This window comes from Pyrgilauda ruficollis, unplaced genomic scaffold (assembly GCF_017590135.1).
Source record: "Pyrgilauda ruficollis isolate IOZ18807 unplaced genomic scaffold, ASM1759013v1 scaffold61, whole genome shotgun sequence".
Taxonomy (NCBI): Eukaryota; Metazoa; Chordata; class Aves; order Passeriformes; family Passeridae; genus Pyrgilauda; species Pyrgilauda ruficollis.
The window spans coordinates 2,224,323-2,238,976 of NW_024527822.1; the positions used below are offsets into that span (position 1 = coordinate 2,224,323).

Genomic DNA, 14,654 nt, shown 5'->3' on the forward strand with positions numbered 1-14,654 from the left:
AACTCCACTGAAAGAGATGCCTAAATAACCACACAGGAATCAAGGAGTTTTATACACAAAGAGCAAGTCAGACAAAAGCACCAGGAGGCCTTTATGAATGATCAGGGATGCCTGGACAACCTCAAACAGAAAAAGGAAGGCTATGGGGAATAAGCAAGGACAGGCAGTTTGGAGGAATACAGAGAGATTGTCCAAGCAGCCAGTGATCAGTCAGAGAGCTGAAGCCCTGCTGTGATCAAATCTGGCCAAGGACATAAAGGCAACAAGAAAACCTCAAAACCTCCCACATAAGAAAGAAATTCTTCCCTGTGAGGGTGGTGAGACCATGGCACAGGTTCCCAGAGAAGCTGTGACTGCCCCATCCCAGCAAGTGTCCAAGGCCAGGTTGGGTGGGGTTCTGAGGAAGGTGGTCTAGTGGAAGGTGACCCTGCCCATGGCATGAGGCTTGAACTCAATGATGAATAAGTTCCCTTCCACCCCAGGCCATTCCATGATTCTGTGACTCCACACTGTTATGGAGCTGTACACAGGCTCACTATTACATCATACTTCACTGCCTCTAAACTATTACCCAAATATGATAGAGCTTGGCACATTTCTGGTCTCAATATGGCAATTCTTCCATCTATTTCCAGTTCCTCATGGGCATACATTCCTAATCTCTATTCTCCACCCCATCTTTTTTACAAGGTTTAGCACAAGAGTTCCAATGGGAAAACAGTGTGAAGTTTCCAGATGCCTCATCTATTTCTTTTATCTATCTATCCTTGAGTATATATATATATAATATATATATATATATATATATATATTTTCTTCAGGAGTCAAAACCAGGAGAAGATGTAAAGTGAAGCATCTCAAATGCACACAACACACCCACCCACCAGTGTGTTAATGTTTTCTCATTAATTCTCTTTGTGAAGTTATGACAGAAGAAAAAAAAGTTGAGAAGCAGCTCTGCCAGAGTATTGAATGAAAACTACAGTCTGCAATTAAGCATATGACAGTTTGGGATAATGGAATCTAATACACGGATTCATTTACAGGATGTGTAGAGTTTGAACATGTTCCTTCAAGGCAAAGCTCTCTTAGCTGTATATTATGAAGGCTCATCACAAACAGGCTGTCCAAAGTCCTGTATTTTCTACATATCTGCTGTATACTTGGGACCATCACTTTCTCTCAGTCTCCCTTCCTACCTACTTAGGAGCACAATCATGTCTCAAATGTGCCATTTTCCAAAACCAAGCCATCAGTTCAATTATAATCTATATCAGTTCAATTATAATCTATAATCCTATAACATTGTTAGTGTTGGTGTTGCTTCAACACTCCCTTCAGTGCTGTTTCTAAAGAATACTCATTTCAGGAGCTGCCTGACTGCATAGAAACCATGGCAGTGTCAGGTGATGTGAGTCTTGTAACACACAGGCTGTTCATTTACTTTAGCAATTTGTTCCTCTAACATTAACCACTTCATTCAGTCAAGGGAAGACAGAAAACAAGACTCAGGAACAGTTCCTTCCATGTTTCAAGAATGTGAGCTTGCAAAGCTGGTGCATTCTTCCAACACACTTCCAGATAAAAACTGCCTTTAATTTTGAGTTTTGCACAGTTCTGAGAACATGGCCAGGCTTTTCATAAAGAGCAGTGACAAATAATGTCTGGCTTTCCGATGGATGCTCAGGAGGAGGAGGCAGCTGATTCTTTATTGTGTATCTTCTGGTTCACTTAGCACATAAGAGGTGAGATAGCATAAGGAAAACACCCTTGTTTTTTAAACCTCATGTGCTTCACTGGAGTTCCACAATGAGTGAAAATTTTTCCTAGCCTCAAGTGAAGTTCATCCCTTTATGAACATATTGAATTATTCCAGCCCCTATTTATAGTTCAGCCTATAATTTGTTACATGAACTGAAACTCTTTCTGCTCAGCTGATCTGCCAGACCTTCTGCATGCCTGGTGAAGAGGATTATTTAAGTCAGTGTCTCGTGGACTGATGTCACCAATGGCTGAAGAGCACAACCACTGCTGCTTAGATGACACGTGGTTATTGTGTTACCTGAAAGGTCATATTTAACAGTCTCTTTGCAAACAAAGCAGCTGTTATGGAGTGGTTTTTTATTGTCCCTTTGCCTTGGGAACATATTTGATCTTAAAATCTCCTTACTGCTACATTAACAAAACAGAAACAAAGTCAAAACAGTTAGGATCCAACAGTTAGGATCCATAATTTCTCCTCCCAGAAAAATTGCAAGACAAAAAGTAGGATTATAAGAAAAACTTTGGGGAAAAGTAGTTATTTTTCATGCATTCACATCATATTTTAAGAAAATGGACTTTCTAGATCCTGAGCTATACCAACAGAAGCCTCAAAAGAAAATGCAAAGACAGCTTGCATTAAGCTGTCTTGTGTTAAAACAGCTTAACACAAGTCTTAAGCTGTGTTGAAGACAAGAAGGAATCTCAATTTGGGATTCCATGCGTTATCCACCAAACAGCCACAAGACCAGCTATAAAACCCACCAAAGCCCACTGCTGGAATAAAGCCCATCCAGCAAATTTTTTTCCAGCTGAAATTCTTCCATAATTTTAAGATGACCAAGACCACAATTCCAGCAAATAAACTGCTCACATGGAAGTCCCCACCTAGCTTTAAAGCAAGTATTTAGCACTTAATGGCACACCTGACATGACCCACTCTGTCCACAGATTATTCTGCACACATGAACACAATTCCTTGCATTTGATCACCAATTTTGTTGGGTAATTACTATTGGGTCATTAGGTATTATTGCATTTTGGAAGAACAAAAAAGCTTATTCTTTCAGTGTGGGGTTTGGAGTTTTTTTTCAGATATCAAACACAGGCAATCTAATTTCAGGGTATGCATTCTTTCCAAAATGACAGCCAATGACATTCAGCCATGCAGACTTTTACCTTTTCACTATTCTTGTATTTTTCCCAGCTTTTCAGCATCTTAAGCCATTTTGTAGTTCTTTCAATTTCAAGGTTCTTTTGCTGAAAAGGAATTAGAAATTTTCAGTATCTCCGAAACAAATGCATTTAAAGTTGTCTATATTTTTTTTTAAAAGAACAAGAAAAAGTTTAACAGAGCATCAGAGCATTGTGAATTTTTTATTCAGTCATCTGAGAACAGCAAAGAGTTCATTTCATCAGTTCATTTAAAACACCCAAAAAACCAGCCAACCAAAAACCAAGGAGAAACTGTTATTTTCAGCACTATGGATGAATTGTATTTTATAAGAGGAGGTTAAGTACAAGATTTCTAGAAGTTTCTTTTTTGCATATTTGGCAAGTAACAAAAAAAAAAAAAAACTCAAAACAACAAAACTTCCATTTGTTTTTATACTTGGTTTTCAGGCAAATAATTTCTGCTGCAAGCCACTTAAAAGTTAGTTGTCTCTGAAATTATATTCTTTCCCCAGACTTGCCCTAAACATCATTAGCTTCTGTTTGCAAGTGATCACACTAACCGTCCCTTCTTAAAAGGCACACAGTTAAAAATGAACAAAACAAATGCATGCAAGAGTGACAGTGCAGGAGCAGAAGTGGGAATAAGCTTTAATTTTCAGACATTAAAAGCTAGAAATCCTTGCCATACTTCTCCTCCTGAAGAATTCAGGCACATTTTCACCTGAATTACCCTGTAACCTAACATCAAGGATTTCTTCTGAAGATCTATTAGCTTGAATTTTATTACTGACAAGAATATTTCAGTAACAAGGTGATAGAATGAGAATCCAAATCAAAACAAACCCATTTTCTCACAATCAATAGTTACATTAAGCAGTAGAGCAAGTACTGCCCTACTACCTTAGAGAGTGCCCTTCTGTCTATAAAAATATTGCTAGAGTTGCCATCAGCTTCTCAAATTTGGGAACCAAACAAGCACTTGGAATCAGCCATCTCAGCCCACGAATTTCAAGGCACTTTGGCACTACACGACCAAAAATCTGTATTTTGTTAGCTCCACTGCTAAGTCTTTTAGCTCTTATTTTTACAGCTCAGTTTTACATCTTGCAAAGTACCTCTGATTATACTATAAAGTTAATAGTTAGCTGTGTGTTGTTACATGTTTTTAATGAGACTATTTCAACTCTCTCATAAAGCTTTGGAGCAGAAGATCCGACTGGAAAGGTTAGAGCAGAAAAATGAATGTTTGTGGCTACTGCTTTCTCTTCAGTGTTGAATACAAAAAAAGTATTTCGTTTTATTGTAAAGGACAGCCCCTCTACCTCCAACTTCAAATCCAGGGATTAATAAAGGCAGGAAGGATATTCATATGGTTAGTGATCCAATCTGGTAACAATGTAAAAGTTTAATTTCAAAGCTCTGCAGGATACTGAAAAGTTATAAATACTTTCATTAAGTATTTATAAAGTCAATTGCATCCAAAATGTTGGGGCGAATATAAAAGAAAATTACTACTTATTGTCCCAATAGAATCCTAATTTTACTTCTAGCTTTTACCCATCAGAATTTGTGCATTCTTTCTTGGCTACCAATGCAATACAATGAGCTTCTTTAGCTTCCTAAATTTCTTGAATCCAGGAGCCCAAAGCCTTGCATTAGCAGAAGTATAACTTGATGAAGTTTAGGTCCACCCCTATGTATGATACATCCACAAAATGTCCTGGAAAGAAGTTGGCTTGGATTTTCAAGTTATTTTTTGTTTGAATTCAAATTCTCTAAGCCTGACACAAGTATAAAAATGTAATGGGAAAAGAAGTGCCTCTACTCTTTCAACCTTATCTAACTACTCATGTTGCAATCAACTACCCACATTCCTGTTCAGGATCTGGCTGTATTGTGCAATATCTCAAATTAAATATCTCAAATAAAAACCTTTTGCATTTTTTTAAAAGACATTTCTTAAGACTTTTTAGAGGGGAAGGTTACAAAAACTATTGTTTTCAAGATTTCACAACACTGTTTCTGATTCTCCTTCACACTTGCAATCCCTTTAAGGAATCAGCATTTTCAACCTCTCTTAAAGCAGCTGTTCTTTAGGCACAGTTGACACTGCAGGAATAACAGGAAGTCAGGAAAGGTCTTTGCCCTCAACAGGTTGTTCATGTAACTGGCAAGAAAAATAAAACCCTATCTGCTTTCACAGCCTTTTTGTTTGTATGTTTGATCTGCTTTCAAGATTTTTGGTCTTTTGAGCCAGAAGCTCACTTCAGTTTTATGTTTGTTCAAGCTTTTATGTCTTTGTGTCAATTTAACCATTCTCAAGTGATGCTACTGTAGTCAAAATAGCAATTGTTTTTGTGTTCAATTCTTGAAAACTTTTAGCTATCTCTTTCCCTGTCTGAATTATGTTCACTTTTATGTCTAACAGGTACAACACTGAAAACACAGACAGATCTGAGGCAGCTCATTGAAGAGCAGAAGGATGCTGCTACTGCTCTTTCAGACAAGTTCCATGTAGTTGTCACCAAAAAAAAAAAGAAAAAAAAATCCATTTATCTGTCTTCTGAGTACATTTTACACTTTGAAACATTTTTGCCATGCGAGTAACAGAATCCCTAATTGAAGCAGAGCTGGTTTCTACTCTCATGTCAGCAAACAATGCACTAGTGAAAACACAAAAATCATGAAGTTGCCAAGCACCACTCTCGTGTGCAGCACTCCACCTTTCTGGAGAGCACATGTGCCAGGGGCTGGGCTTAAAGCAATGCTTCAGCAGAAACCTCCCACAAAACTGCTGAACTGCTCCCCAGAGAATTTATAATCAAGTAAACCAATGGCAAAACCTAACTGAAAAATACTTATGAAACATTTCACAGAACTTCAAAATCAAGAGTCAGACACAGACTCCAGATTTCCTGAGGTCAGTTCTGTCTCCTTTCCTCCTCCAGAAAATCTTTCCTCCCCTTGTTTTATCTGAGCATCCATCTCAAAATTAAGTAGTTCATGATGTAGGACAATGATTTGATGCATTTAAGGCATCAAATGTGCAGCAAAGTAATGAAGCACCAAAATGAGTAATTATTACTGTTAATGCAGAGTAAAGGTATTATGACCAAAAATACACACACAGAAATGCCAGCCTAAGGGGCTTTTGTGTGTGAAGAACAGATTCCAAATTCACAAGGATATCAACCTTTTACATAAGTTGCAAATTATATGAAAACTTGAGTTAAGAATATTTTTTTTTTAAATTCACAAGGCAACAGGAAAGCATAAATAGTTCTGCCAAGTGACTGCAAAAGACATTGTGCAGAAAGCTTTTAATCTTAGCCTACATTAACATAACACAGAAATCCTTACGGATGGTATCTTGAAAACTGCAGATTCTGACAGGAGCCAGATAAAGCTCAGACCAGCAGAGGTCAGGATACCATCAGGAGTGTAACCAGGAGTCTAATGCAGGAGCATCATTGGATGATTATTAAAACACACTAGGACGTGCAATTTAACACTGACTCCATAAATACACTTTCTATGCTGACACTTAAAAGACAGCACAAACAGAATTTGGGACAGAGAACCAAAACACTATTTCCCTCAAATAATTTAAGGCTAACTACAAAGCCACAGTGAATCAGAGCTTCAAAACACACCTACCTGTAGAGTAGCTACAAGCTGCCTAATATTTCTGCTCAGACACTCACCCCCCGCTACTGTGTCCTTCTGATGGAAATGAAATTATACATACACTCACTGTGTTATTAAATGTAATGAAACATGGCAGGAAAAGGCAACTATTTCATGCTGTGTATGCAAAACCACACATGAACCAAGGCAAAACAAAACAGACTTACAAGTTCTACTCTTTCACAGTAAGCATCTCTTACTAGCTTCAGTACATAACTGAAGCACAAAATAATTAATTTGCAGAAGCACTGCTGCTTTTAACACTCAAAGAGCTGAGCTGCCTTGAAATAAGTCATTCCATCCTTTTTCCAGTTTGTGCAACCAAGAGGGATAACTTAACTTGCAACTTTCAATACCTTATCTTCAGTTTTCTGATTTCATTTGTTCTTGCAAGTAACCACAGACCGGACTGACCAAGGGGAAATACCAACAGTAACTAGGCTCAGACAGGAAGAAATTCAGTTCCCCATTATTTTTCCACATTTCCAACACATCAGTTGTCAAACTACTTCTCCAGAACCCTCCAGCAGCAGAAGGAATTTTGGACTAGGACCTGGAGCAGCTGCCAACAGGACCTGCACATGTGAAATACACCCAGCTCAGCAATTCAGCATTACAAGGGAGGTCCCCACACCATAGTGGCAGCAGGATATTTGTCACCATTTCCCAAAGCAGCAAAGTAGCCCAGGCTCCTCAGGACAGCAGCACAGACCCGGGTGGCAGTGCCACCACCTCACTCACATCATCCATCCCCCTGCACAGCTGATGGCAGCTCCTGGCACAGGACCACAGCTTTCACTCTTTCAGGACAGAGCTGGGTGTGAGCCCTTAAGCAGCTCCATTTCCTTCACTAGGCCACATAATGGGAGAGGAATATTCACTCTCACTGACAGGAGCAAATGTAAAAACAAGTGGGCCTCCAGGGATCTGTGGGTGAGTTAATGTGGCCTCAAGAACACAGCTCTTAGGGGTCTCAGAATGTGCTTCTCTGGAAATGCAAATCACTAAAATGCTTCATCAACTCATTTCACAATGATTTATGTTTTTAAAAGCTGTAAATCTGTAAATGTTTACTTACTAGTAAAACCTGGAGGACAGTGGACTTACCTTTTCTATCACTGCATCATGGACAGGAAGCTCCTCTGGACTGAAAACAAAGATAAAATTTTATTAGTCTTGGTTGTTCATGGCACAAAATCATTTCTGTATAGGTTCTTACAAGTCAGCACTTACACCAGCAATTTGTAGTAACAAGTGAACAAGAATTCTGAACTGTAAAGAAGAACTAGTATTTTAAGCACAGAACGAGGATTTTAAATCAAAGTAGCTGCATAACTTAAGAAAAACATTGCATGGCTTAAGAAAACCTTTTTTATCTTCTGTAAAAGCACTCTGTGCTATACTACTGAACTGAAACCCAAGTGATTTTTGTTTTGTTTTCTTTGATCATACTGTTGTTAGCTGATTTACCAACCAAAAAAAAAAAAGGCTCCCCCCTTTACTACTGTGCTCAAGGAAAGGCACTGAGACTTTGCTCGACTTAGGAGAGTTAACTCACATGTTCTCAAAACTACAAATCTCACTCTAAGTAACAAGCAGGAAGTAGCAGGAAAAAAATTAGTTTTGTTACTAGGTACCTAATTAATACTAAAAATTAAAGTCTTTTCACTTTTTACCCTAAGCCTAAAAAGGCAGCTTAGGAATTGAAAGCTTGAAGAGCAAACTTTGACCTGATACATCTTCAGACTTTCCATTCCTTTCATTTCGTTCTGAGGCCTCTGATTTCTGTTTTTCTTAGCAAAGAAATTTGTGCTTTCCCTCTCAAAAAGCAACTGGACCACCTTGATGCCAAGAGAGCCTGCCTTCCCCTGCAGCTTCTGAAAACACGGCAGCTCAATCGTAACAAGCAACTCCCTTCTGCTCTTGAGGTCAGATAAATAACACACCCAACAAAACCACGTTTAAAAAGGACTAAAACACAGGAAACACGAGAAATACTTTTAAAAGTTCCTACTGAGTCTTGATATTATGAAAAAAAACTCATACCACATCATTATAGCTTTCTACAGAGAAGCTGTTAACCACCAGTATTTTAGACCTGTATCCACTCTGTGCAAGGGTGACCTTGGCAAAGGCTACAGCAGTTAAGGCTGCAGTGTAAGAACATTCTGATGCAAAACACTTGAATTGCATTCAATCTCATTGCATTTATAAGATGCTGCTTCAGATTCAGAAGGTATATTTAAATAAAGAAATACAGAATGAAGAAATACATTTGAACCACTTCATCTAATGGAAAAACTTGCTCCCATCAACACCTTCACAGACAAGTTTAACAACACACACAAGTCAATACACACACCACACACAAGTCAAATTTTCCAGTCCACAGCTCAGAAACTAATTTTAAAACCAAGACTGTTGCTTTTGAGCAGCATTGCAAAAAGCATAATTCATTCATTTACAAGCACTTAATAAATATCTGAAAGTTTTCTTGCTGAATAACGACATAATCAAAAAAAGTCTTGATCAACATCTAACACACTAGAAACAACCTTTTGTCAGAGTTATTTGTAAATGTTAACAAAATTATAGTATTATGCATGCTCTCATATAACTAAATCAGCTGAAAGCAGGCCCTTTGTATGCCTAGTATCACCTAGAAATTCTGGAAAGCTTATCTGAAGTGGAAAGAAAAAGCAAAGGGGAAGAAAAAAATTTAATACAATCTGCTTGGGGTGGTTGTTGTTTGGTTTGATGCACAAAGACTGCTAGGCCTTCTCACATCACTTAAAATTTCCAATTCTTCAGTGACAGTTGCTGGCCCTGCCTACCCTCCACGAGCCTCCCACAGCAGCCTCATTCTTCCAGCCCTACGAGGTCACAGCAGCAGCTGGCTGGGCACACAACAAACTCTTTTTCCTCCAGCGCTGCCTGCAGCCTGCAAGGCAAGGATCTGCCAGCTCCGCATCCCCGCGGACTCACAGCGGCCACAGCAGCTCCTCTGCTGAACTGGTACCACTTGACAGCTTCTCTTCACACTGGCATGGAAGCTGATCACGTGAAAGATTAATCAAATCTTATCTCTCACAAAGGAAGAATGAGTTCTAGTGATTTATTAAGGAATTGCTCTCTGCTAGTTTTGCGAGTTATCACCGGCGTACAAAGAAAAGGCATGGCCGAACCTCCTGAGTAGGAAAAGGCTGCCCTCATGTCCTGGGAAGCAGACACCAAATTAATCCAATCCAATTAATCAGATTTATGCCCAGATCACTCATTATTTTTTTGAGCTGCACAGCTCTGCACGAATGTCTCTACACTGACATTCCACAGCAGCACATTAAGGCAGCCCCCTGTTTTTATTCCCCAAGAGGCTGCTGGCACCTGGCAAACAGCACAGAAGCCAAATGAATTGCCAGGGGCTGCTCAGTAACTCACTGGACATGCAGGAGTTCCTGGAGATCTCTCTCTCCATTAACAAAATGGCATCAACTATGCCTCTAGCCTCACATATATAAATATTAAAATCTACCTTGCAAGGACTGAAGGCACACAAACTCTCTCAAAGCCCCTAAAGGTACTTTAAATAAATATATTTCCATTTAATGTGTTTTCTATGCAGAAACCTTAGAGATTTTCTTTTATAGGGTAGGATCAGACACAAAATCAATTAATGTCTATGAATCTGTTATTTTATTGTACCTTCTGTTTTTTCTTTGTAATGATGCATCTTTCCCTTCCTTCCCCAGCCAAGCCAATCTAATATTGTTACACCTTAATTATTTCTTTTAAAAATCAATCTTCTCCAACCATTTTCAGACTATTTAAACTTGCATTTCTCCATGGTTTTTATCTGCATACTTCACCAAATAATAAAGGGGAATGGTGAACAGTATTAACATAATATAGCTATATCCTGCTCTAAGATGACTGTTTTCCTTTAATAGCTGAAGTAATATTCATTTAGGGGATCCAGAGAGAACAGAACTGATTAACATAATTAGCTTGGAACCATACAATCCTGGATAGCCAAAAGAGGCGTCACAGGCATACTTTTAACTGAAGTAATGAAAATAAGGTCTCACTTAGCAGAAATGAGATCTATAACACTCTGCTGTCCCCACTAAATAAAATCTGAATAGGTAAAGTCAGCTGTTGAATGAGTCAGGAATTAACAATCACTGCACCTGGTCTGTGCCTTGCCATGAGGACAAGAGCTCCCAGCTGCAGCCACATGGGACCCAACAGCAGCTCAGGGCTCTGCTGTCACTGCCAAGCAGCTCTGCAGTCCCAGCACTAAGAGAAAGGGCTGAAGATCTTGTCTCCAAGTCTGGGAGCTGCAAATCACTGCAAGATCAAATCCCAGCTACAGTAAGGTGTCTGATTGTCACCCTACTGCAAGGTTCCTCAAAGATGTCTCACTGGAAGAAAGTAAATACTGGATTCCAAGGTCTGACTGGAACTTAGAATTTCTACCTATGGTCCTCACTGGTGGTGATCTGCAGCACCCCCCAAAGCCATCCTCCCATCTTTTGGTCTGGATCACTTCCACCTTCTAGTGAGGTCTCTAAGGTCAAAGACAAGACTTCGTTTATTAGACCTGATTGAAAGTGCCTTTTTTATTATGTTGTAAGACATGAATGGATCTTACATCTTCAAATCCAACACACTGGCTAGCACAGGTTTTCATGAACGTTTCAAGAAAACTTGAAAAAAAAAGAGATGTCAAATGCATAAACATCTGTCACTTAAGAACATTAAATATGCAGGTCTATGGTTTTGACCATTACAGCATGTGTTGTAATTAGCCTCCTTGAGTAACAGTGGTGGTTGAAATAAATTGAAAAGTCTGAGATTTAACAAGCTTACAGTCCCCCACCCACTGCTGCTGTTTAAATCTTTAAAGTAATCTTTAAAGACCACTTTAAAATACATTAAAGATGTATTTGTTCAACACAAACACAAGGAAATACTTTCTTATATTACACACTCAACATTTTTATTCTTTTCCTGCATTTGTATTTGAATCCCAAGTATGCTCCCTGCTGACTCAAATCACAGCATTTTCCTGTTTCTGGTTTGGCTTAAGTTTAAGAAATGTAAAGCTTCCTCTGTCCTTTGCAGCTTCAGTTGAGGATGGAAGATATTTAGTGCAATAATCAACCTTGGTACACCACTCACCTCAGAACTCCAAATTCCAGAGGATCAATTCATTACTTCACAGTTACAAGTTGGACAAGGCCTGACAACAACATTTTCATTGGGGGGAAAAAAAAGTGGCAAAAATTGACCACAATAAGACCAAAAATACTACAAAGCTTAATTGCCTGAATAACTGTAATGTTCAAAATCTTCTGGTATGTTATATTTTTATTTCTCAATTACTATTTCAGAACTGGCCAGGGTACTGTGAAGAACTTTGGGGCTTGTTAGCATGAAATAACTGTGATACACACAAGTCATCTAATTAAAAAGTCAATTATATTCATTGTTTCTATAATACTGAACCTAGTATAACACAGATATTAAAATGTTTAATTCTCACAAAGCCTGCAAAGCAGTACCTATGCAAAAGCTTTTCTCAAACTATTACTCAATTATTTTCTCATGCTCTCCTCTAAGTGCAATAGCATCATCACATTGTACCACTGCACAGTTTCATTTTGAATGAAAAGTATTCCAAAATAATATTTGGTGTCACATTTTCAATATAATCTGGGAGAAGTTTCTTGCAAAACACTGATCTTCATGGTCTCATTGAGTTAATCATGAAGAAACAAATGTTGTGCATTCAGCTTGTCATTTGTGACACTTCTAAATGTCTAAATCCACGAGGAAAACCTACTTGCTATTACTCAGGAGACTCATTTTGAAGAAAGTATTTTTTAAAATTTTTAAGAACAGTCATTTGTATAATTTCGAAACCTTCATGATCAATAAATTTGTGAGGAAACATCCACAAAAACATCAGTAAGGTATAAAACTCAAAACCAAAAGTGATGTGAAATGAATTTGTAAGAGTGGTCATACACAGGTAAGGTATGAGAAGGGAAGAATTCACTTGACAGGTGTCTGAACACAAAGAGCTTTAGTACAAATGGAATTGTCTTGCTCTACAATATGAAACTCAGATTGCTGAAGTAACAGCTTGCACCATTACAGTATCCAGATATATTAGGAAAAAGTAAATCTTCCCAAATAGGTACAGTTTTAAATTGTGTGATTTGTCAGGAGTGAGTTGCAGGAGTCTATGGCTTTACTATAGACTCAAAAAAAATTAGTATATTCACACTGGGAAACCAATTCTTCCGCAATAAACACACTAACAAGGTGCTCTGTTAGGTCTGCCTCCCCCTCAGTGTCTGATGCATGGCACATAAAGCTGTCAGGGCAATATGGGGTGTTATGGATATGTACAACAGTGCTTAGCAACAGAATCACACCTTCAAGGTAATTTGCAGAGGAATCCTGACTATGAATACTGGTTTAATCTTCCAGCTTTTCAAAGGAAATGAAAGCAAAAGTATTACTTTCAAAATCAATAATATGTGGAAAAGATTTCTGAAAATATTAAGGAGAAGGTAAGAAAGCTGTTGTTTTTCACAGAAAAAATTCTATGGCTCACTTCCTTCTTTCTATCTCACAATGTACTTACAAACTCACAATTCTGATTGAGTCTGTCTCTCAAAATAATTGGAGCTCTATTACTGTAATCATTCACTTGGAATTTTCACTGAACAACCTCTGCACAGTATGAGGGTAGCGACTACAGCAGATTAAAACACAGCTTTCAGAAGTTTTGTTAAAATTCATAAGCAAGCCAAAGCAATTAATTAACATATGGGATAAGCCAGTGTGACATTCCACAATATAATTATCAGGAAACATGCTGCAAGAAAGAATTTAATGCTGGCAAAAGGTTGGACCACATGTGATTTTGTGACTAGGTTTTATTTGCAATTATTATTTGTGGATTCTGTGGATGTTGCTGCCAATTTGCAGAGCACAGTGCCATGAACATGTAGCGCCTGTCCAGAAACTCTCAAGCAATGTGAACTGTAAGAGAGGAGACAAAATAAAACGCAAGTTTTATCAAATTCAACCCAATCTCAAAATGGTGACTTTTCAGTAAAGTACTTGGCTGCTTCAAAGAAGATGACTTTGCTGTTACGTTTTTATTGCCAATATGAAAAATTATCACAAAATTCAAATCAAAAAATAGAACTGTGTTTTCACTTCCAAATGCTAAAACTATGTGCTGTCCTCTGTTTTTAATGGAAAGGTATGTTCTATATGAAAACTTGAAAGTTTCCCCAGCATGGAATCAGAACACCTCTGAGAAAATTTATAATCTACTGAACTGAGTACATCAGCACTTCTAGTGATTTTTGATGTCACTTTAATTGCACATAAATGAACACTGAGGTTAAAAATGCCTTCTCAGAATCAAGTTTTTACAGAAAGATTAGCCTAAGCTACCTTAAAATTCCCAAGAGTCTAACAGGCAAATGAAAGAGAATGCCTTGCTTCTAATTTACATTTGATAAATGTCTAAAACACCTAGGATTTTCTCCTTAAACACATATCTCCTGTTTTGAAGTACTGCTCAAAGGTTCTTTCCTGTGCAGATCACTTACACCATAAATTAACAGTGATCCATGGTTTGCATGTTGGCACTTCATCTGCATTAAAATTCATGTGCTATGCAAAGCATACTGAGCATAAATTACCTGAGATGGTATTGTTCCAGCAAGATATACTTGTTCACTGCTGAAGTTCAAAGCATTATGTACCTACACTTCCTTTGTTGAGGAAATAAACTTCAGTGGTCTCAAATCCCATTCTGGTGGGTCCTTCACTGGGTCAAGAGTAGCAGCATCTTTGCACTTCTAAAAACTGTCCCCGCTTTTAGCATCCTTTACAACCTGTGCCAGTGAAACACACTCTGGCCATTCTCTACATTCAGTTACTTTCATCTTCTGGAAATGCTAAATCTAGTAGGAAATAAATCAGGTAATAATGATTATGCT

At 38.1% G+C, this 14,654-nt stretch overlaps 1 protein-coding gene across 3 annotated transcripts in view; it reads right to left on the reverse strand.

The window, feature by feature from the left end:
• The window catches only part of USP6NL (USP6 N-terminal like), a 112,004-nt gene that overhangs the window by 33,298 nt on the left and 64,052 nt on the right, over positions 1–14,654 (reverse strand). For all 3 annotated transcript variants that reach the window (XM_041483793.1, XM_041483794.1, XM_041483792.1), the window contains 2 exons: positions 7,732–7,771; positions 2,941–3,021 (listed from right to left, as the gene is read on the reverse strand). In XM_041483793.1, coding sequence (XP_041339727.1) covers positions 2,941–3,021; positions 7,732–7,771 — 121 coding nt within the window. The remainder of the gene's footprint in view (positions 1–2,940; positions 3,022–7,731; positions 7,772–14,654) is intronic.